This window comes from Acanthochromis polyacanthus, chromosome 9 (assembly GCF_021347895.1).
Source record: "Acanthochromis polyacanthus isolate Apoly-LR-REF ecotype Palm Island chromosome 9, KAUST_Apoly_ChrSc, whole genome shotgun sequence".
NCBI classification, from domain to species: domain Eukaryota; kingdom Metazoa; phylum Chordata; class Actinopteri; family Pomacentridae; genus Acanthochromis; species Acanthochromis polyacanthus.
This window is the reverse complement of record NC_067121.1, coordinates 23156630-23179564: the sequence shown is the minus strand read 5'-3', so window position 1 is coordinate 23179564 and position 22935 is coordinate 23156630. Positions and strand designations below refer to the sequence as shown.

The 22935-nt window shown below is 40.1% G+C and overlaps 2 protein-coding genes across 4 annotated transcripts in view; one reads left to right on the top strand and one right to left on the bottom strand.

Moving 5' to 3' along the window:
• Nucleotides 1-8404: 8404 nt before the first annotated feature.
• LOC110964243 (NAD-dependent protein deacylase sirtuin-5, mitochondrial-like) lies at nt 8405-15125 on the bottom strand. 2 transcript variants are annotated; one of them, XM_022212922.2, is made up of 9 exons: nt 14972-15125; nt 14008-14112; nt 12561-12694; nt 12132-12357; nt 11337-11424; nt 11155-11208; nt 10018-10141; nt 9730-9845; nt 8405-9465 (listed from the first exon to the last, which is right to left on the bottom strand). In XM_022212922.2, exons 2-9 carry the CDS (start codon nt 14105-14107, stop codon nt 9393-9395), a joined length of 915 nt encoding a protein of 304 aa, XP_022068614.2. In that variant the 5' UTR covers nt 14108-14112; nt 14972-15125; the 3' UTR covers nt 8405-9392. The 2 variants fall into 2 exon arrangements, with proteins under 2 accessions (XP_022068614.2, XP_022068615.2); XM_022212923.2 differs by lacking the exon at nt 14972-15125 and adding an exon at nt 14704-14907.
• Nucleotides 15126-17961: 2836 nt separating this feature from the next.
• Nucleotides 17962-22935, top strand: part of LOC110964245 (phosphatase and actin regulator 1-like) — a 59244-nt gene continuing 54270 nt past the window's right edge. Inside the window, exon 1 of one of the 2 annotated variants that reach the window (XM_051952909.1) lies at nt 17962-18169. In XM_051952909.1, the coding sequence (XP_051808869.1) occupies nt 18058-18169 (112 nt within the window). In that variant the 5' untranslated portion in view covers nt 17962-18057. The remainder of the gene's footprint in view (nt 18170-22935) is intronic. The other variant, XM_022212926.2, reaches the window with a different exon arrangement.

Below are 22935 nucleotides of genomic sequence, written 5' to 3'. Positions count from 1 at the left end.
ACAAAGAACGATTCGTCTCTTCTCCCAAACGTGTTTACAGCCGCAAAAGATGAATGTAGAAGCTATATTACCCCAGAATCCATATAATTTATCTGCTGATGCACTTCAGTGACAACAAGGTCACCGGTTCTGGCCGTCTTCTAAAAACATCACAGAAGAAAATCTTGATCAGACGCAGTTCAACTGTTTGCAGTGTTATTTTGTTCAAAAGGAGATTATTTGTCGCAGACGCATTCTGGAGTGGACAGACGATAGGATGAAATGTTAACAGGCAGTTATTACTGCTTTGTTTTCAGGGTTCTGTTCAAATAGCAGCAAACAGCTTCTGTCATGACTGCAGATATGAACCATGTGCTACTATGAAATTATGATGAAAGGAGCAGCATTACCGAGTAAAAAAAAAAAAACATTATTAAATTAAGCAATGTTTCTTTTGTTCCGGTGGATGAGAAAATGATTTTGCAAACAATATGTGATTTATGAAATATGTTTTAAAAAACTGTAGTTTAACAAATAGATCCCATAATCCAGCTTGTGTGAGAGGTCCTGCACGAAATACAAACTAAATGCTAACTAAATATTTCACATAGGCTCAGAAAAAGTCAATATTTGGTGTCAAAGTTCACCTTCTTGCAGTTTAAATCTTCCACAAGAGACTAGGTAACGCATAACACAAAATTTACTAGCATTAAATGTAATCCCAGTGCTGTGTCTTCCTTCCTCTAACCAGTGTACATGATTTTGTCCTGTTTTCTCACCTGACAGCTTGCTGATTGCAACCTTTTGCTTATCAACCTACACATCTGAGGGAGTGTTCGCCGTCTCCCCCGTTACAGACAAACACCACCCTCGTAATCTTCCACTCACATCAGCATTGCTAATAAGCATGCATATACCGCTCACTGATAGATTTATTTAAAATGCAGCCTGGAGAGAGAGGTAACACATTTAACATTTTCTGTTCTCTGTGTGTTTATTCCTCTTTGATTAGGTGTGGATGGCTGCTTGGATGCTTATAAATCTTGTGACACATTGGGGCTGCGCTATTTTAAAAGTATTGCACTGTAGACTTGGATTTATAGGTCCAGGCTGCAGCAGAGTGCAACCTCCAGCATCACCAAAAACTGAAAAATGAAGAAGCGAGGCCAGCGGCTTGTTCGTGGTGACAAGAAGTGGCAAGTGTGTTTCTGTGTGCAAGCTTAGCACGGATCAATAGCCATCAGGTACATGAGATTCAAGTGCAGCACCCTCCCATTGTGAAATCCTCTTAAAGCTTCTGATAGTTCAAGTAATCTGGGAGAGGGAATGTGTGTGTGTGTGTGTGTGTGTGTGTGTGTGTGTGTGTGTGTGTGTGTGTGTGTGTGTGTGTGTGTGTGTGTGTGTGTGTGTGCATGTGTGTTGTCCATGTGCCTTGTCCCCTCCCACAATGGCTGTCTTCCAAACTATCACGTGCCACGCTGCATTTGAGTGCTTGAAGTGTTCACCGTGCCGCACATGAGATAGGTGACAAAGACACAGAGAGGCAGACACGGAGAGCGACACAGAAACAGGAAGAGATGGAGAGATCTCAGGGATCCGAAAACATTTTTTTCCCAGAACTGTTTATTACACAAATTAGGATTACCTGAGCATTAAAATTAGTTTTACTCTACACTCAGGATATGAGGGCTACCAAATGTGTTAACGGATCAAGAATTAAACTTCAAACGCACCAAAGAACTCGCAATTTGTTATTTAAGTTTTGACCACTGTTACTGCTTGTCTTATACACGAACAAAAGTCACTGTTTATCTGAATACACTGGTGTTCGGTTGTTTGGCAATTTGATATAAACCCTCTTATACAGTGGCAAAAAATTCCTGGATTGTTGGTAAAACTCCTTCCCTGTGTAGACAAACTACACATACAGCATACACAGAAAACTACAAAGCAGCTGTAGTTAATAGGTAACCATTCTTCCCAGCTATATCTGCTCTGTCCTTGCAGTGCCTTTAGATCATCTGGGACATTTAAACCTGTTAAAACCAGATTTTTATCTGTAACTGTCTTTCTAGCAGTATTTCCAGATCGCAGTGACTGACTTGAGGAATTATATTATGCTGTTGTGAATATGAGAATCAGAATATCTTCTAAAGCCCATCATTTCCCATCAGCACTGTTTACAGCATCAGCCTCCGAGTGCTCTTAGTAAGAAATCTCTGATTAAATCCATTGTACAGTGAAGTTGGTGGAGACCAAAACAGAGATATTAGTACTATAAAAAGACAAGCCTGAATAAATAGTTTCATTCAGGCACACATCAAAGTAATAAGTTCATCCAAATTAAGCCAAAAAGAAATAATATAGTCATTGATTGAAGTTAAATTATTTCAAAATTTGCTGATGTTAGCTACCATAACTTCACTGTTCAGGCTCTTTTTGTTTACGAAATCTTGAAGAAAAAAAAAATCTACCTTTCCATCCATTATCTATACACGGCTTAAACCTCAGTAGGGTTGCGGGGAGGCTGGAGTCTATCCCATCTGCATTAAGTTGAAGGCAGGGGACACCCTGGACAGGTCACCAGTCTATCACAGGACTACATATAGAGACAAACACTGACATCCACCCCTGCAGACAATCTAGAGTTACCAATTAAACTCAGCATGTTTTTGGACTGTGGGAGGAAGCCGGAGTACCTGGAAAAAACCCATGCATGCCCAGGGAGAACATGCAAACTTCATGCCCAAGCAGGGATCTTAAGGTGAACATGCTAACCACTGACCCACTGTGCAGCCCTTAAGAAAAAAACACTTAATAATTTCAAGACAGTTCAACAATTCCTAAATGCAAACCATGATTTTGTCATTAGACATACCATTAATTCTTTTTCCTTTTCATGACTATAATCCTACTCAAAGGAAAAAGAATTAATGGTTTGTCATTAGACAAACCATTAATTCCTTTTCCTGACTATAATCCTACTCGTAGAAGATAGTGGCTGAGTTACAGCAGAAAGATCTAAAGAAACATGAAGGAGTAGCAGACCTACTGTCTCACTTTGCTGAAATCTGAATACCGCTTTAAAGGAACAAAGCGTAAATTGAAGTTGCTAAAAGTAAACTGCCATCACTGCAGCAGACAGATCAATGAGATTCATTTAAAGAGGGTGTTTATGTTAAGTTTCCTTCAACTACAGCTGAAACACAGTTTTGACAGTGAGAAGAGGGAATTTTGGATCTAAATTTGCCAGGTGGGAAGAAACACAACTCAAATGATTCTCCACTTGAGATGCTCCTCACATAATGCCTTTATAAGATCATACAAGCAGCAGCCGGATCATTCAGTCATTAGCAGTCCTGACTTTGGCACAGGAAATTGGTCGTTCAATTCTTGGTCAGGGTGCAGTTGTGTAGCGAGAACGCTGTAAATTTAAACATCAGCTTGTTGCACTATACTGTAAAGTGACCAAAAGAACAAACTATTAGAGGATAATAAAGTTCTATATAGACTTTGGTTAGTATTATTCCATTTCGTTGTTGTCCAAGCTCTAAGTCAACAAGTCTGCCTCTGAAGTGAGATTTGGATGGCGGCCTGTGACAAATTCAGCTGAGAATCACTACTGTTCTTTTAGTTGGACAATGGTGAAACTGTTGCTCATTCACACTTACTTCTGAGAACAATTACTGAACTTTTGAAATGTGAAAATGTAGTTGTTAAAACAAAAAGAGCTGCAAAAGGTCTTTATTTAATTCTCTTGAAGTGCTAGTAGCGGCCAAACAACACAGAAATCACTACGTTGCTTTGGACACAGTGTGCAGTATGTCACAAGAAAGTGTATTTGTGTGAAATGAATGGGAAAGAGAGGAAATGAGAGATGGTGGGATAGTGCGAGACAGAGACCGATGCCTTGATGCTGGTCAACAGACACCTATACAATGAATATTGAGTGGGTCAGATCTAGGAAACAGGCGAAAACAGAGCAGCCTGATTGGAGGCCTAACAGACGAGACTCAACAACACTTGGAAAGGCATGATGCTGAATAGGAACTGGATATTGAATTTCAAAGACACAAACAACATTCAGCGAGCACAGAGGGCAGAGCTTCCTCTTCTGTGTGTCCTGTGCTGCTGCTCTGATAGGAGGCAAATACCTCTCTGTGCGAGGCGGGGTCAGTGATCAATAACCAGGAGAAAGTGGCCGCTAGCCTTGATCCTAATTAGTGCAGGGATAGAGCAGATTAGCTTGCACCTGAGCCCCTATCTCAGTCTTTCTCCAACAACAACACCCTCCTGATCGGGCAATCTAGAAGCACCAGCATTAGCATAATTCAGGAATACACAGTAATGTGGGTGGGTTAAAGACACATTAGAAAACCGCCCGTCTTCCCCCCACATTGTGTTAACTGTTCGTCTGATTGTGGGGATGTCACGTTATCATCACTGAGCAGACCAAAAGTAATTCAGTAAAAATACACTTTAGGGTGGGGACAGGTGGGTCCCTTAAAAAGTGTGTGGAGACGGTGATTGGTGACTGTGCTGGTTTAAAATAATGGCAGTTCTCATGGAAACAGGGGGATTAACTGTAAACCTTTGTTACTGCAGCCAAGTTTGTTGAACACACAGAGTTCAGGGAAAGGGTAGGGAGAGGAGACCATGAGGAGATTAGCGGGCTATGTGTTGCTAACGCTGACAGTGAGTGTGTGTGTGTGTGTGTGTGTGTGTGTGTGTGTGTGTGTGTGTGTGTGTGTGTGTTTTAGTGTGCATTAGTTTACATGCAGGAGAGACGAGCACCAGTCTCCACTGTGGTGTTGTGAATTGAGAGCTGCTATAAATAGAAAATACCGAGAAAATACCGAGGCTTTCATAAGCCTCGGCTATTCCGTTTTTCTCTGAACCATACTGCTAAATATTGTAAGCTTATTATTTAAAAGCTGTCTTGAAAGTTCAACAGTCGGTTAAAACATTAACTTAATATACATATGGCTTGTTTTTTTTAAATGTTCTTTTTATTGTAGTCATAAGCAACAGAATAACAAAGAAATTTTAGCAAATCATATTAAAAATATACTGTAAAAACAGGAAATATAAAAACACTGCTATACTAATGTTTAAAGATAGTAAAAGCATATTGTTTACAGCAGTTTTCTCTTAGATGTTCAATCTATTTTCTTGTCTTTTCATGCACTTTTATGATCTTAATGTCTACTTTTGTGGTTTATTTCTATGATTTTAATGTATATCTACCTTTAAATCTTTTCTCTCGAATGTATTTCTTAGCCATTGTAAACCTTGAATTGCCAGGTGTATGAATTGTGCTATACAAATAAACTTGCCTTGCTTAAAAGTAAGATGGTCTAAGACACTGCAACCACACATCAAAACAATTTCGACAGTGCCTGTATTACATCTTGGTTGGTGTCTACGACTCAAATATCTATAATTAGTCTGATTCCTGCAAGTAATAATAAATGACTGTTGTACATTAGAAAAACCTTGGTCACAAAATAACAAACAAAAAACATGTCAACTTAATACTTTCTCAATACCTGATTGTTTCATGGCCACACAAAGCACTTTCTTACAACTAGCGTAAAGAAACCTTTAGATCGACATTAGACTTCAGAACATATACATCCCCTGTCAAAAGTTTTGAGATGGGTTCTAATTTACTTGAATGAGAAAGTCTCTCAAAACTTTTGACAGGGGGTGTGTTTAAACATAAATGATTGATTCCCAAATGTAAACTCTTTTGAGACCAGCTTAACACTCAAAGTGTGCAAATTGTGTCACAGGTGATCACAAATCTGATTTGTCAGCATGCAACAGTAGCTGTCATACTCATATCTTACCTTATCATAGTAATGACTCCTGAGATTTGTCCTAAGTGTTGCCTTTCCTGGATGTGACAAACTGCAATTCATGTCTAATTATGCAATATGATTACTTAGTATATATATACAGGAAGGAACAAACCAGCTAACTGCAATGTAGAGTAGCCTCTAACTGATTGCATCAATTAATAATTTTCTATATTAAATTCGTTTTGAAGATCAGTCAAAAAACCTCTATATAACCTACTGTCTACAAAAAAATAATCCTGTCAAATAAGGGCTGACTCAAGGGAACATTACTTAATTCAATTTTAACTGAGGAAAAAAAAATGTTTACATAGGCCACCATCAAATCATTTCACCCCTTTCTGTAATGTTTAACTCCTACCTTTGTAACGGACCTACTCTAGTCTTCCTCAATGAAATAAACTGAAAAACTCCACATAAGAGCCATCCCTCCCTTTAGATTAATGCATTCTCTGTCTTTTAAAATGTATTTATTTCATTTTGACACGCTCCAGTTATCACTGTGGCACTTTCAAACAAAGGGTAAGTAACATGAAAGCAAAACCTCAGGGAAAAAAAAAAAACACAAAACAGAAGCGATACTGTACTGTTGAATTTGCGGAATGAGCCTTGTCATGTGTAACAGGCGCTGCCAAGCTGTGTGTAACTGTAAAGCTACAGTATGTATTTGTGCGTAATGTTCACGGCTCCTCACCAAGCCTGACCTGGTTTAGTCTGACACTTCTGCCAGTCTGCAAAGAACAATCCCACCAGCGCACATACAGCACAAACACACACACTGTCAGACACATTCTTCCCCCCCGGTGTGAGTGCATGTACGCACACAAACACACACACACCACACCACTTCTCAGTTTTTCCAGGTACCGAGACTCCAACAAAATAAGTAATGAACTCACTCAGAGGCAGGCCCTCATGCTAGAACCAATATATGCCTACACACACTCTCACACACACACTGATGTCATCTCCCCATCAGTCCACCTACTCATTCAGAGACAGGGGGATATTTGCAGAGCTGCCACCAACAATGAGGAGTCCATTAACCCGAGGGCTTTTGGAGCAGACAAGAACTTTTACAACATTTCATCATTTCCCACTACATTCATGAATGAGCTGCAGGGTTTGCTAGCAGAGTTTTCTGCTCTCTGTCTCTCTCTCATGTCAGCTCCAGCAATGATCATACGAGACAGCTGAGATTTCTATTAAGCGTGTCTCCCAGTGACAAATTGGACTCTGTCTTACCTCTCTTTGAAGGGAGGCACCAGCAACATTAGAAAAGGAAATGAGGAAATCTAATCATGGCAATGATGATGATGATGATGATGATGATGATATACATTAACAAAGGGAGACGCTCTATGCCAGACAGAAGGACTTGGTTCTGGACGCTAATTGTTGAGCAAAGAAAGTAAGTAGTGAGGCACCAAAGTGGAGAAAGAATAACACTTGAGAACATGTAGTGCCAGTATTTTCTCAGCACATGTGCCGTTTCACCGATGCGAGCCAACTGCAGCGTGTTTGTGGTTTTGTTTTTTGTGGTGCTGCAATGCTGTGTGGACTAAAAAATTTATAATGAAAGTGCTGAAACTACAGTGGGCATGAAATGAACTAACCCAAAGTGACTCCCCTGAGATACTAAAGATGGATTACGTACCTGTGTGTAACATTTCCCCTCTCTCTTGAACAGGGTTAACTCCTTTATGACTATCATCACATTAACATAACACTGTCTAATGAGCGCAACCTTCCACCATTAATTTGAATGACTCCTAGCTCTCTGTCCTGCTCATTTCCACTGGTTGAATACACAATGTTAGTCAGTCAATGAAGATGAAGCTGTAACTCTACAACACACTAATCCACTGTTTCCAAATCTGGGCCTTGGGACCCTCATATCACACTGCAAGCTAAATCGGAGGTGTCAGAAGATGACAAACAGGAATGGAAAGTAGCGAGAGGAAACGCATATCAGAACAACTTTTGAGAGTTTTGTGTAATCTTTGTGGCTCTCCTTGCGAAGCGTCACTCTTCAGTAGCAGACATACAACATAAAAATGGTGACACATGGCCACAAATTGAGTGCATCAAATGTTTGTTCACTGCACTAAACCATAACCTAAAAAGGCAGGGATAAAACCCCAGCTGTGAGGACTATTTTCCTACTTAGTCAAACAGGACTAGCAAAAAAGGCACCCAAGTAGTAGTACGTCGACAACACATGTAATTCATCGAGCTCAGTTCGGACGACAGACATCTTGTCTGCTTTCCACTTCAAAATGTTTCCGTCTTCAGCAGTATTACGACTGAGACTGGTACGGTTTCCTCAGCTCAAGTCGACTGATGGCCTCGGGCTACTTAACGTTTCCGCTCACTCGTGCACACCGAGAAGGATCTGCGTGGATACAGGGCTGTTTTCTATGTGGGAGCAGAGCGACACAGAAAGCTACATGCTGGCATCTGCTGTTCACTTGGGGCACATACAGTACCGTATCCTCTGCTGTGGCTCAAGAAAAGACGGAAGTGCTTTTGAAAAATACATCCAACAAAGAAAAATCATCAAATACCATTTTAGTGTTTTAATGATTATGTTCTGTATAAATGCATTGAAGTCGTAATGGAATACATTATACAAAATTGTGCGGAATATTTGTGGACAGAGAAGGTAGTAGAAAAAAAAATACGTCATGATTATAAGCAATTGGTTTAAATTTTAGACAAGCTCCATGTTGAGGTTGAACACATACCCTTTTTTTCTTGGATTGAACGGACACTGAAAAGTATAAAAATGTACCAAATGTATCACGAATGACACGTCTCTAGAACAATGTCAATAAACACAGTCAAACGGCATGAGAAGTAACTGATGCCGATTCATCCTAAGTTGAATTTTCCGTTTTCCGTCTCTACCATCTCCGTCGTTGGTCAACAGCAACCTCCGCACACTCGACCCAATCTCTGTAACATCGGTCGATTTGTACTTGAGGTTTAAAGCAAGCATTTAGTCAAAGTTGTGTAAACAGTTTGGAAAGGCACAAGATTATGTTACTGTCTGTACATCTGCTCATTTGGTGGAAAAAGAAAAGAGAAATGTTTTCCATTGACACCAGAAGTAATACGTCGTTCTGTTCTACAGCATCATTTTAGAGCACAGTAAAATATAACAACCTGCTACCAGCATGCACTATGAATCAACACCCTGTCATATCTAGGGAGATATTTTCCTATGCAAAGAACTACATACATAGTGCTTTCCCTTCCTTTTCTCAAGCTGCATAGTTCCTGCTTAATTCTCGGCAGCGAGTTTGTAAAACACACAAAATCCTACTCCGCTCTGATTCCAGTTAGTTACCTACGTTTTCAAGTATTAACAGATCCATCTCGGAAATTTTGCAAAGCTAAATTATTTACAGGTCTAGCCCTCTACCAAGCATTAACGATTTAACATTAGAAGACAAAGATTTGGGAAATCCCACAACTTTGGACAGCATTAGACTGTGGAAGAAGCTATTGATTGATGTTTTGTTTTTTTAAAAAACAGTCTGGTTGCTCTTAGAAAGCTTCTGACTCATGTTGTGCCAAAGCTGCAGGCAGCGTTGTTCCACATGGACCCTGGAAATGGTACCTGTTCCACATCACACACACAAAAACAAAGAAGACACCGAGGGTCAGACTTTTAGGTTAGAAGGTCACTCACTGAGTTGAACGGACTTTGGAGTGGGACACTGATTGACAAGATGTTTCATTAAGAACATAGTGACCTGGACCTACATTACACCAATATACAATTAGTTCAGTATTTTCCTCTTGAAATGTTAACTTCATTCATTCTACAACCAAGATAGGAAGTCTACTTTTCTCTTCTTCAACATGCACTGGACTGACTTACGTGAAATATTCTGTTTTTGGTGTTGTACTCCTATTAAACTCTGCCACCGGAACGCCTCTGGAAGCAACCCGGGGCCCAAACATGGCTGCTGGGTAAACAATGGAAGACGTGCCCACCTATAGGTAAACAGCAGAGAGCAATGACTCCGGTGTCACCTTTAAATCGACTGTACAGCATCGCATTTCAGGTCGAGTCCTTGACACATCCTGAACAAATATTCTATTACATAATAGTACGACACAGGAGCAAAATATGCCATGTACCCACATCAAAATAAGGATAACTCACCACCAGGCAGAGATCACACATTTCCATTTCTTTTTCCACGTTGGTCAGGATGTGAGAGTCCAGAGTCTCCCCGAAAAACACCACATTGGGCCTCAACAGACCGTCGCAGTCGCTTTCATCACACCTGGATACGGCAACAAACACGCTTTGTATTAGTTTTGTCATATTACCTTTAAAACAAAGTAACCGGCTTAAGGCAAAAACATAATTCCAAGCACAAATATTCAGTGACTGGATCAGAGGAGCAACATGCTCGATAGATAAAAAAATAGACAAAGCACGTATAAAACTACACAGCTGCTGTTTTCTAGCTGTTGCCTGGTAAATGTCAAAGTGAAACTGTCAGCCATATTTCTTATCTTTCTAGCCCATCGGAAAGTTGAACTATTCATTGAACACCACTGCCCCAAGTGGAAGAAAAGATTTCATTCCAAGAGAAAAAGGGAATCGAGTTACTAGGGCAGAAGCTCAATGCTACAAGGAGCATTCTGTGGCACTAAATCTGCAGGTGCATTTATATAGATTTCATAAACTTTTAAGGAGATGAAAAAGAACAGGGATAGCTTAACGAGATGCAAAACAGATTTTCCAGCAGATGCTTAAAACAAAGCAGCAAGAGTACAGAGATGGTTGGCAATGCAGCTCTTACAAGGACACCAAAATATTTCAAATAAAAATAATTACTGTGTACAAGCAATGGCATGATGCTCAAAAGAGTGTAATCAGTGGATATAAACACATATACTGAACTCACTAGCGTCATGTTACTTTTTGGTGTAAGTTATTCATATAATGTGATTTTTTTTATTACTGATCACTCTGATTACATTCTGTCTTCCTTCATTTTTAAGAATTTGTTCCTAATAAAACCTTGCACCTGCTGTTTTCCGCAGAAAATTAGGCAAAATGCAGAATTTTAAAAAAATCAGCCGAGCTAAATATATATACTTCTGTGTTTGCAAAATCCTCCCATATGCAAACAGGAGAGAGTTAAGCGAAGTCTCGTCCATAATGTTGATGCAGAATACAGAATTTTGTGCAAACTGCAAATCCAGATCTATGCATTATGAATACAGAACAAAAAGCTTAGCAAATCTGGCTCTCAGTGTTATTAATATAAAGTGAAAGTAATCCCACCTTGGCAGCTTGTCCACAGGAATTTCGGCATCAGCAACATGTGGGCCAGGTGCACTGCACATGAATAAAACAAACACACAGTGAGTTAAATAGCACTTTAGTCATGCGGAGGTCAAACTGGAGGGGTCGCATAACAAATTCTGAATGCTTATCAGTTCTTGTCTATTCCTGCAGCCTCTTACCCTTTGCCCTTTAAGGCAGCGCATATGGGGCTTCGCCTGTTAACAGTCACTTCCCCACAACTCAGACAGCGTGTCTCCATCAGATTGCCTGCAGTTGCACACCGAAAACAAAGCTGTTGTATTATTTAAGCCTGCCGGTGTTACAGAAAGCATCTCCTGCTCACCACAGTTTGTTGATAGTGGTCGCTTGTTGTTCTAACTGATACCCAGTTCAACTGAAGAAAGATTGTAGTGAGCAAGGCAAATATTGCAGCACCACTTTAGTGACAATCAATTCTTCAAAAAAAAACTATGAAAACAGGAAAGCCAGACAAAGTGGTCTCCATAAGACTGAATCAACACTTGAGCAAGACACTTCCTGGACTTGGTCCACCTACATTAAATTAGTGACCAACTCTGTGGGCCTGTGTTTGTTTGAGAGACCAACAGTGATGAATCACATGTTTCCGTATCCCAGGAAAATCACTGTGGTGCCGTCAAACTTTCCATTATTCACTAAAGGTGGAGCAGTTTAGGGATAAGTTTTAACTTAATAATGGACAAATACTTAATGTGAAAACGTATCCTCTACATCTGTGTTAAAAAAAATAATTCAAATTCCCCAAAAAATTGAAAGTAAAGCATATATGGAAATTACAGAGTGGATTCCTCTTGACTGTATGATTCAGTGTAACATGAAGCTTTACCTGATTAAAATAAACAACAATTACGACAAGTGTTGGCTACGTGCTCAACATAATTTCACTATGCAATTCTAAAGGTAAATTGTAGGTTTCGCCCCACTCGACTTCTCACCATGAATCTTGAGCACGTGCTTGGACCCAGCCTGTTGATGCAGGTCGTCTATGCACTGGGTGATAACAACCACAGAGCGTCCCTGCTTCTTCAGCCGGGCCTCACACTCTGCTATAGCCAGATGGGCAGCGTTGGGTTTCTTGTTCAACACAAGCTCCCTTCTGTAATGGTAGAACTCCCAAACCCGAGATGGGTAGCGAGAAAAGGCCTCTGGAGTTGCCAGGTCCTGAGGATAAATCCACATGGGCGTGTTTATAGGACAAAGCTCAAAGGTAGCAACCAATAGCGTAGATTTCAGAGGCAAGAATTAGACACATTATGGAGAAAATAGAGCAGCATATAGTAAGTTTGAACACCACAATTAGAAAGGGGGATTTTACAAGTTATTTACAAGTGTGAGTGTGTGTGCTTTGCTTCTTTATGAATTACCTGAGACTGCCACTTCCTCCACTTCTCATTTTTGCCCCTGAAAGTTGGCACTCCACTCTCTGCACTCACACCAGCCCCTGTGATGATTGCTATGTGCTTGGCTTGAGCAAAGGCCTTGCGGAATTCAGACATGTCTAAGAAAATAAAAGCATAGCCATCTTCAGTTCAGGTGCCATCCAAATTCCAAATGTCTGCTTGCTTTACGTTTTTAGAATTGCCACTAGCAATGTTCCAAGTGATACAAAAACAACCAAGAGAAGGGAAATCTGGAAGCTACAGTACATCAGTTAGCACTACAATCAGTGGTTTCTAGATATCCCTCCAACTGATTGAACACTCATCTTATTGACGGAGATACCCACGGACCCCCGAGCTATAGTTTTTGTCATATCCACCTGTGCTTCATACTATCATTCAAATTTCCATCGGCTTTGCTAATCATTTGCACCTAATGGCTTAACATCTTTGTTTTCTGTTTTATTTTGAGCTGTTTTTTTTTGGCATATTGGGGCCCTGGGTGACTGCTGATTCCACCTGTGCCTCACGAAGGTGTGCTGCGTGTCTGTGCAACTCTCGGCTGAGTGCGGATGGTGCGTTCTCAGCGTCGGAATTTTCTATACTATTGAAAATAACTGGGTTTACAACGGCTTACATGTGAAGAATTTGAATGTGTTGGAGACAAAAATGACCCCTGACAAAAAGTGGGGGGGACACGTCCCCACCGTACCCCCCCCCTAAACTGACGCCTATGCATGGAGTTGTATGTTAAGGCAATGATGAGGCATTTGAACACAAAGAATGCTTTCTTTAAATTACTGAAAATATATTATAACAGACAAAAAGGATGAGGGTTAGCTTCCAAGTGTAGGTGCTAATGTGAATTGAAAATCTGCAATTTTCAACTGATATATGAAATTATATAATAATTTCAGGCTACATTAAATAAATACCTAGCAATGTTTTTGAAATGCTATTTTGAAATCATGACTGCTTCTTTTACTAATTTGTTCTGACTCCAGGCAGTAGCCCTTGTAAGAGAAATTTAGTGATAGAATGAGAGAAAAGAAAGAGATAAGTAAGCAGATTTACAGATAAGTAATATTTCTATGTGGTTAATTTACATAGAACCTAGCATTATGCTCTCCTTTATCTTATCATGATCTACTTCCTGATTGCACTTAATCAGGAGCTATGTGTTTATTTATCATTAAGGAGCATTTAATCCTGGATTGATTTCTTACTCATGACTGCGATACAACAATATTTCTGTATTCTGTTGTGAAATGCAACGAAAAACACTTAATCCTAACATTTCACTGTATAATTTCTTCAGTGCCTGTCAGGAAGAAGCATGTTTTGTGTTATGTGCAATAACGGACCAAAGATATTCCTTAACATATGTTGTGAGTTGGTGCTACATAAACAAACCTGAACTGAATTCAATTACCTGAACTGGGTCTTGCTGTGTCAGTCAGCGGTCCTTTCATCACATGGGTGGAGCACATGCGAAGGCCAAGTGAGAAGACAGCTCGATTTTGGAGAAGCATCGTCGCTAAAACGCCAGATGAACACACGAAAGACATGAGAGAGAATGCAAGAGAACACAAAATTCTGTGGAGACACACTTTTTTACCTTTATTAGCTATTCTAATTCTCTCTCGCACACACTGTTTGCAAGTAAAGGAGTTTTTCTGACTATATCAGATGCAGTTGGGTTTAAAAATTTGACTTGTAGCTGCAACAAAGGATAAGGGAAGGGAATGTTTCTGCCTTTTGCTCCAAGTTATGACACTAAAGGTTTATGCAAGTGGGAGAATGAAGAAACCAGAGCATGTGCAAGTGTCTTTGTTTATACAGCGTGTCCCTGCAACACATCAAAATGAAAACAAGAAATAGCTACTGTGCAGTGATAACAGGGTTTTAAAGGTAGCCTGTAGTTGCAACACATCTAGCACAGTCTAGGCTGTTTTTGTACTGACAAGGAATGTGCAGTCAGTTTCTCTCTTCAAACAGACAACTGGGCACGCCTGTATGCTTGAAATCAAATGTGTTGAAACAGGTTTGACAGCATGCCCAACAAAACACACGAAACAACGACTACACTTGGAGGACACCTATAGACATCCTGCTAAGTTACACTTACTCTTACGGCTGTTTGTAGGTCACTACGTACTTAAAATCCACCAGGAGACGGCAGACGTTGTTGTGAACTCCTCTCCAAACTCCGAGAATGTGCTAGCACTGACTTTAACGTCATGAACTAAGCTAGCTGGGGTCAAACCTCGACGTGCACGCCGTCACATAAGCAGGAAAGACCGCCCAAGCGCGTTTTTATAGTCGATATCAAGTGCAAACAAAGTGGGGAAAGTCGTATTTAAAGGAATTTGCCTCGGTAGTTGTATTTCACGTACCTCGCTGGGTGATATTCCCGCTGTCAGAGCAGAAAGACACGCCGAGTTCGCTTGTTTACACGCGTCGCTGTAATTAACAACCCGAGACGCCGTAAACGCGTCGCACTGTCGTAAATCGTGCTCTCAAAAATGCACAGTATCTAAAGATGGAGAAAGAAAAAAAATGTGTTGTTGAGGAGAGCCATCTGCTGGTAGGCAGCGGGTACTGTGATTCATTCAGGATGATTCATTCATTCTCAAGTTGGAGCATGTTAGAAAGAAGACATGTTTTCAGCTTCAGAAGAAAATAGTAAGAGTATGACACTCTGTCACAACTCTAGAATAAAAATAGAATCAGAAAAAAATCTTCACATATCACCACTGAAGGTTCTAGTTGTAGTTTTACTGTGTTTATTTAATGTCCTTCTCATGGGACCACAAAGACCTATAGTAAAAGATTACAGAGCCAATCTGCCTCCCTGAAAATCTGTCTTTGTACATCTCATTTTATCTTATTATCTATTTACAACTGTGATGGAAATTCAGCCTCTTGTTTGTACCAGGTTACCAGCTTTGTTTGTTGGCCTTGTTAGTACAACAGTTGTCAAAAGAACAAGAGACTGCCCTTCTATTTTTACCCTTTTTCTGTAAGGAGCATGAGCAAAAAACTTCCCTATGAGATTGTGACTTCATTCCTTTGGCTCTTGTTTATGGAAGGCATGCATCTCATAGGCATAAGTAGGGCTTATTGTAAAATGAAACAGTGATTTACTTTCTGTAGAATTTCCACAACTGCCATAGTTTTCCCTAATTGTATAATATATTGTAGTACATTAGTCAGTTGTTGTCTTTTCTGTAAACATGTTAATTTAAAAATGAATGGTAAATTAAAATATGTGTTTTTAATGGTTCTATTCTGGAAAAAGGAAAATCACAAACCAACTACACTGCTCAAAAAAAATGAAGAGAACACTTCACACTTATGTCATTTTGTTCTCAATAAATGACATAGTGTATATCAATGGTAGGACAGTGGAAAACAAAACTACTAACCCTCTGAAGGGCGGATTCACAGTCACTTATGTTTCCTAACTCGACTGATACCCCGGAAGTTTAGCTGAACTGATCCTAAACTGCGATGATTAGGGGTTCCCTTGATTTATTTTGAGTAGTATATTACACACTGGAGCAGATAATGAAATTTAAAAAAAAAAAAAAAACAAGTCAAACCTTTCACTGGAAAGAATAACTTAAATACTGAAAGACAGACACAAACATGAATAAGTTCAGGGAATGAAAATGTAAAAGTTCTGGCTTTAGCAGAAACTCTGTTTGCTGTAAATCATGTAGACTTAGGAAAAGAGAAAAAAGAATAAGTCTAATGAATATAAATCACCATCTGTTAGTGGACAGGAGCAATTCAGTTTTTTGAAAAAAATTCATACTTTTTTTACACCTTTTGTTTACATGTATCTGTTTTTTTGAAGAAAATAAAGATGTTATTGTAAAAAAAAAATTAAAACTAAATCAGTAATTGAGATGAGAGGCTCATCTTGTACTCATTTATCTATTTTTGCTTGAAGCTGAAGCACATAGGTGTATTTTAGATAAGGGTCATTGGAGGACATTTACATCGCACCCATCAAATTTTAAATAATCCATGTGCAAAATACTAAAACACACAGTTGTTGTGTAAATGAACTTGTCCTGAGACCAAATCTAAAAATTAAAAAAATTAGGACATAAGAATGTTTGAAAATATTTTTAAAAATACCAAAAAAGTCTGGAGTTCCCCCTAAAATGACATTTTTCTCTTGTCCAACCACCCAAATGACGGTGACCAGTCGATGACCAAATTCAATCTCAAATAAGCTAAACAGCTAAAATGACATTTAAATCTCCTTTTTTTTTAAAAATGTATTGATGAAAAAAAATTCTTAATAAGCATGGAACGTTTTCATATCTTCACAATATTGTCAGCGGTGATTGAATGTCTCACTCCACCTCATGCAAAACTGTTATGCATATTATCATACAAGACAATTCTGTTTACTTTTTAATTTTCTGTTTTCCATCAGTGAGTTTATCTTCTTGGTCAGCAGTGACAGCTAGCTAAATATCTAGCTTTTGCTCCTGAGAAAAGACTAACATTAGCATGGATTAGAAACCCTGTTAATGTGATTAGAGTAGGGTTAGCAAACAACAAATAAAACATGGAATAAAAATGGTATTATTGATGTGTAAGCTGAGAGAAAAAGCCTTTGATAGTTTATTACCTATTATTGATCAATAGGAATATACAACGAAAAATTGTAAAAGAGAAGGGCTATTTTCAAATATTTTGAAGCCCAAATGCCCTCCAATTCTGGAATGACCCATATGTACTCTACCAGTCAAAAGTGTGGACACACCTTCCCATTCAATGCTTTTAATTCGTTTGTATGATTTTCTACAATGTAGATTAATACTGAATGCATCAAAACTGTAAAAGAATATATATGGAATCATGGTGTAAACAAACAAGTGTTTATCTTCATTTGCCCCTAAGATGCCATTTTTCTCTTGTCCCACCCCCCATGACCAAATTGAATCTCAAATAAAACATTTAAGATGAAATTTAAATCTCATTTTCTTTGGTAATTGCTTTTTTCATTCATATCTCTTGTCATTGTGGGAGCCTTTCTTTTTAATTAACATGCTATTGTAAATAATAATTATTATGCATGGAACATGTTAGTTCATGCTGAAGACATCGAAACTATAAAAGAACACATATGGAATTATGTTGTAAACAGAAAACGGTCATCTTCAGTATTAATCTACAATGTAGAAAATTATACAGATAATTCATTGAATGAGAAGGTGTGTCCAAATTTTTGACTGGTACTGTATATTGAGCCTTTTCTGTAATTTATTCATATTTTTCCTCCCACTAGGCCCTATATAGCCACATAACATCAACATCTCTCTCTCGCTCTCTCTCTCTGAACTCCCTCCTCCATCCCTCCCTCCCCTCCATCAATAGCTACCTCCCAGCGTGTGAGTGGCCGTGGTTCTGCATCTGCCCCAGTCGGCCAGCAGTCATCCCTGGAAACTGGCTTAAATTGATGGCGACCACTCCAGCCAGCAGCACAGACCGCAGACCCATCCGAAGACTGCGCTCCAAGAGCGACACCCCATATCTGGTTGAAGCCCGGCTCTCCTTCAACCTGCGGACAGGTAGGGGCGCGTCTCTCCATCCTCCCCCCCAAAAACATTCGTATTACATGTGTCGTTGTGGGTAAACTGGAGGGAGTTGGCAGTCTCCTGCTTTTACGCGGTTGGAAAAAGGACCACCGGGCTGTGATCCTCGTGGACTTGTGTTATAGTTTCGCTGTGGCATTCAAGCTGCCGAATTTTATTAATGGATCGCTGTGGATCTTCTTGTAAGGCAACTGTGACTGAAATGTTATGCAACTTTGTAGACTGGCGGCGGGGGGATGACAGGCGAGCGTGGCGCAAAAGCACTGAGTTTGGGAACGAAACAGCAGGCGATTATTTTGTGTTTTCCCAGCTTTCAGCACCATTCATGTGTGAATTCAGATTTCGTCAGCGTTTGGTAATTGCCATCACTGTATTTCAACGCAGTTACATAATCTGAAGAAGCCTCAATGTGACCTGTAGTAGCCCGAGCGTTCGCTGTGGTGCACAAAATTCGGATGAGATGTCTGCTTCTGTTATGCATTTTATTTCGCAGATTCTCATCTAACTGCGATGATACTCGTGGCGACCAGTCTTCTGTCTCCTTCCCCTTCAACAAAGTGTGTTGCATCCCCAGTTACCATGGTGACTTGGCATTTTATGCTGACTGAGTCAACAGGATTCGGATCTTTTTGCACTACAGTGTAATTAAGATCCACCCAGCATCCAGCAGTCTGTTAAATCGACATCCCTGCCAGTCATTTAATACTCTAAAGGATCTTTGATATCTGCAGCTATCACTGTCATAAATGTGCTTCTCTCCCGTTAGTCTCCTTCACTGGGAGGATTTGAGTGTGCCCACATGTCTAATAATTAGAATGACATCACAAGTCCTACGCTTGTTCCTTTATTGCCTCTGAAATATAGGATACAAAAGAACAGTCCTAAGAGCTGGCGCAGCTTAATAGAAATCTTCTTATCCCATTATATCAGCTTGCAGCTGGAGTCACACCCATCATCCACTCTGCAAAATGTAGGAGATGAGTGCCAGCCTGTAGTCTCTGGCGTTTGTGTGTTGTCCAGCTGTCCGTGTTTCTCATTTTCCCCCTTTTTTGGGGGGGAGAAACTCTCAAAATGTCATATATTTTTGCTTTCTCAGCCTCTTGATAACATTAGATAAAATATGCTGATGTGAGGAAGGTGCCCGGAGCATTCTGACAAAGCGTGTGGAAGCGTGTCACTTCATAATGAATTCATCTCTTAGTAATGTTTCAATTAATCATTTAGTTAAATGTCATGAATTAGTGAAAATGCCCAAACTGACATCCTTAAATTGCTTGTTTCCTTCCAGCCAACAGTCCCAAATGCCAAAGATATTAAATTTAGGAAAAGCTGTGCAGCAGATGCTCACATCTGAAAAGCTGAACTTGACAACAAATCATCAACTCGTGATTTCTTGTCGATAGTATTTAATACTTGAAGGAGCAGAGCTTGTGTTGTCTTGAATTAGGAGAGTCAAGGCTCCAGTGCAGTCTTTTAATTTGCCAGGATTTAGCAGCTGTATTGACAACAATGTGTGCAACGTCAGCCCAGGCGCTGCTGGAAAAGAGCAAAACAGAGCTCTGTTGTGTTATCCTGGTTGAATGAATGGGGGAAAAAAGGCAGTTTTGGGCTCTGCTCGTGCCAGTGAGTGTTTGGCCTGTGGAGACGAGCTTGTTGTCGATGACAGGAGACTGTCATTAGCTTCTGTGCTTCTTTTCTATTTCCTTACTCTACAACAAGCTCGCACAATGCATGAGGAATGTACGGGGGCGATTTGTACAACAGCTCTGTTGACTCACTTCCACCTGAAGAAGTGGAGCAGGATTTAGCTTGCTTATTGCCAAGGAAACCAAAAGTCTAGTGGTTGTGCATCCAGGTACCTAATAATGATAAATGACCTCGGCTGCCAGAGATGTGAAACAAGAACTGGGCAATTATCTCTGTGTATTTCACGATAAGACAATGGCTCTGGTTTCACTTTGTTATGTGTTTTTTTTTCCAGGGCCATTGTGATGCCTTAAAAGGATGATCTTCATAATCATATTCATTGTTGTAACTGATATTTCATGACTAAATCAATGTTTTCAGAAATGATCTGCATCTTCACAAAGAGCAGACAATGGACTTTTATATCCAACATAATCAGGTTATTATCAAGACAGTGGCATCTGATTACATGACACTGAGTTTGTCAGTGATAATTAGAAAACAAATCGAAGACTCACAGCCATCTCTGCTCATACTTGACTTTTCTCTAATGCTGGAAATAAGTTTATTTGGCCTAGGAACAGATCGGTCATCCCTGTGGGGGCTCGGCCTGTGTCACAACTTTGACTTTTACAGAGATAAGTCTGCAGCATACAAATGACAGATACTCTGTGGGTTTTCTAATGAAATCAGAGAGCGTGTATGAAACATGGCTTTATTGCGTTGACCTGTTTGGCGACTACACTAATCTAATTTGCCCCACAGTTCAATGGCCCCGCGCACAGTCACAAAGACATAACCATATAATGGCATCATTAACTGCACAGTTGTCAACAATTGTGCCATCTGCCATAAAACACTAAAGGGCGTAGGTGTAGATGGATGTCTGACCTCGATGGCAGGTTTGATTTCCATCATTACTGCTTGGTGTGAAGCTTGAGATTGTTATTTCAGCAGGATACATAGATGCACACACACACACACACACACACACACACACACACACACACACACACACACACACACACACACACACACACACACACACACACACACACACACACACACACACACACACACACACACACACACACTAGGGAATCTGGACTAGCAGCTGAGCGATGACAGTGTTTGTGGAACTAGAATTATTGCTGCTCAGCTGAGGATAATTTCTATAGATTTCTAGCCAAAAAGAAGAGATATGTCCATGTGTGCGCCTGTAAACGTGCGTTTTTGTGAGAACAAAGTGTGCGTACATATCAGTCCCTTGTTAGTGCGCTGCCTATATGTTGCCTGCTGACACAGCATCTGTCTCGCTTGAAGAGGCTTCCTGCCCGTTTTTTTTTTTGTCCGTCATTCAGCAGCTCAGCTTTACAGCCCTGCTTTCTGTCTGCAGACTCATGCTTCATGCAAGAAACTCTCCAAATTGCAGGAGCTGGCTCTTTTGATTTTCCACTAAAGTACATCTGCCAAAGAGATTAGACACCGAACATCCTCATTCACACAATCAACCTAACCCCTTAACTCCGTGTCTCCAAGCCTTCTGTCTCCATATTCGATGCCTTTCATTAGTCACCCTTTGGTGTTAATACTCTCCATGGCTCTAATTGATGGTTACGCTCTTTTTGCTTGATACTGTCACTACATTATATGAGAAACAGAGACTGACTGATTGGTGCAATTATAGTGATGTTACAGTATGGTTGTGTTGTGAAGGCTGCACATTTACTAGTTCATATTGTGATCTATAGATAAAGACCTACTGTCAGTAAACAAAGGGTAATCTATTTTAACATTAATAAAATCAAAAATGTTCTACACACAGAGCTTTCTTGTATCAACGTTAGTCTGAGAATGACTCACCAATGTTTAAGAATCAGAAAGCATGTTGCAAATTGAAATGCAGCTCTATATGTGTTTATTTAGTTGTGTTTTTTTCCTGTGCACCTCACAGTCTTGACACACAGGCCATATTATTCTCATAGGTATCTTCGAGATTTTCTCTCTCATATGGAACTTTAATCACAGCACACCTCTTGCACATATGCTAGTTGTGCCAAACAGCTGGATGCTGTGTGGGGATGCCAATGGCTTTAGCACCTGCCATTATACCTGGTCTGCATGCAAACAGACAAAGCTGACTCCAGACTTGGCTGCACTGCAGATGTTTAAGGACAGATAATATGAGGCACCCTCCCTGGCTGTTGTGCAAATGTGGTTTTGAATCCTTAACCGTTACACAACATGCCGTCTCTGTATCACAATTTAAACCTGCCTTAAAACATGCAAAAAGATGCGGCTTAAACGTATTCCGTGTACATGTTCTCTCTGAATCTGCTGTTCAAACCCAACTGTGTTGCGGCCACATTAAGCTAAAAAAAAGCTAAACTCAACTCATTCACCGCCCACCACTCCCTGCTCCTCTCTTTCTGTGTTGCAGTGCCTGTGCACAGTAAGCAAGGCTGTCCGAAAGAGTACAATCAATACACACCAGATGCATGGTGGGACGGGGGCAAATTTCTGCTGCAGAGCTCTGTGTGCCAGCTGGGTTTACCTGAGGATTTACAGCATGTCAGAGAAACACTTCATAGGCAAGAAATGTAACTGTGGCTCTTCTGACAGGATGCATGCAGACATTTTGTGTTATCTTTCGCTATTCAGGGTTTAGACATGATTTGCATATTCACTTTCACGAGGAAAGATCTGGTCAGATTATGTAGTTTTTGTTGGAATGTAAAAGGCAGCTAAAGGTTGCTGCAAGGACAAGAACCGGCGGAATTTGCAATCACCGATTCAAGCTGTCAGTCTGTTTTTTTTTTTTTTTTTTTTCAAAGGCAAAGTGAATTTCTGATTAACCAGTTGGGCTGGAGCCAGTGCAGAGGCTGTTGAATCAGTAATGTTTTCAGCTGTTTGTAGCGATACTAGAGGCTATTAGCAAATGTGTTTAACAAAGTGAGGATAATTAGTGGCATGAGATTTATATCATTTCTCAGTCTCTGTCACCTCCGATTTATCTCTTTCATAGCACACAGCACATGGCTGACATGTCATAGGAG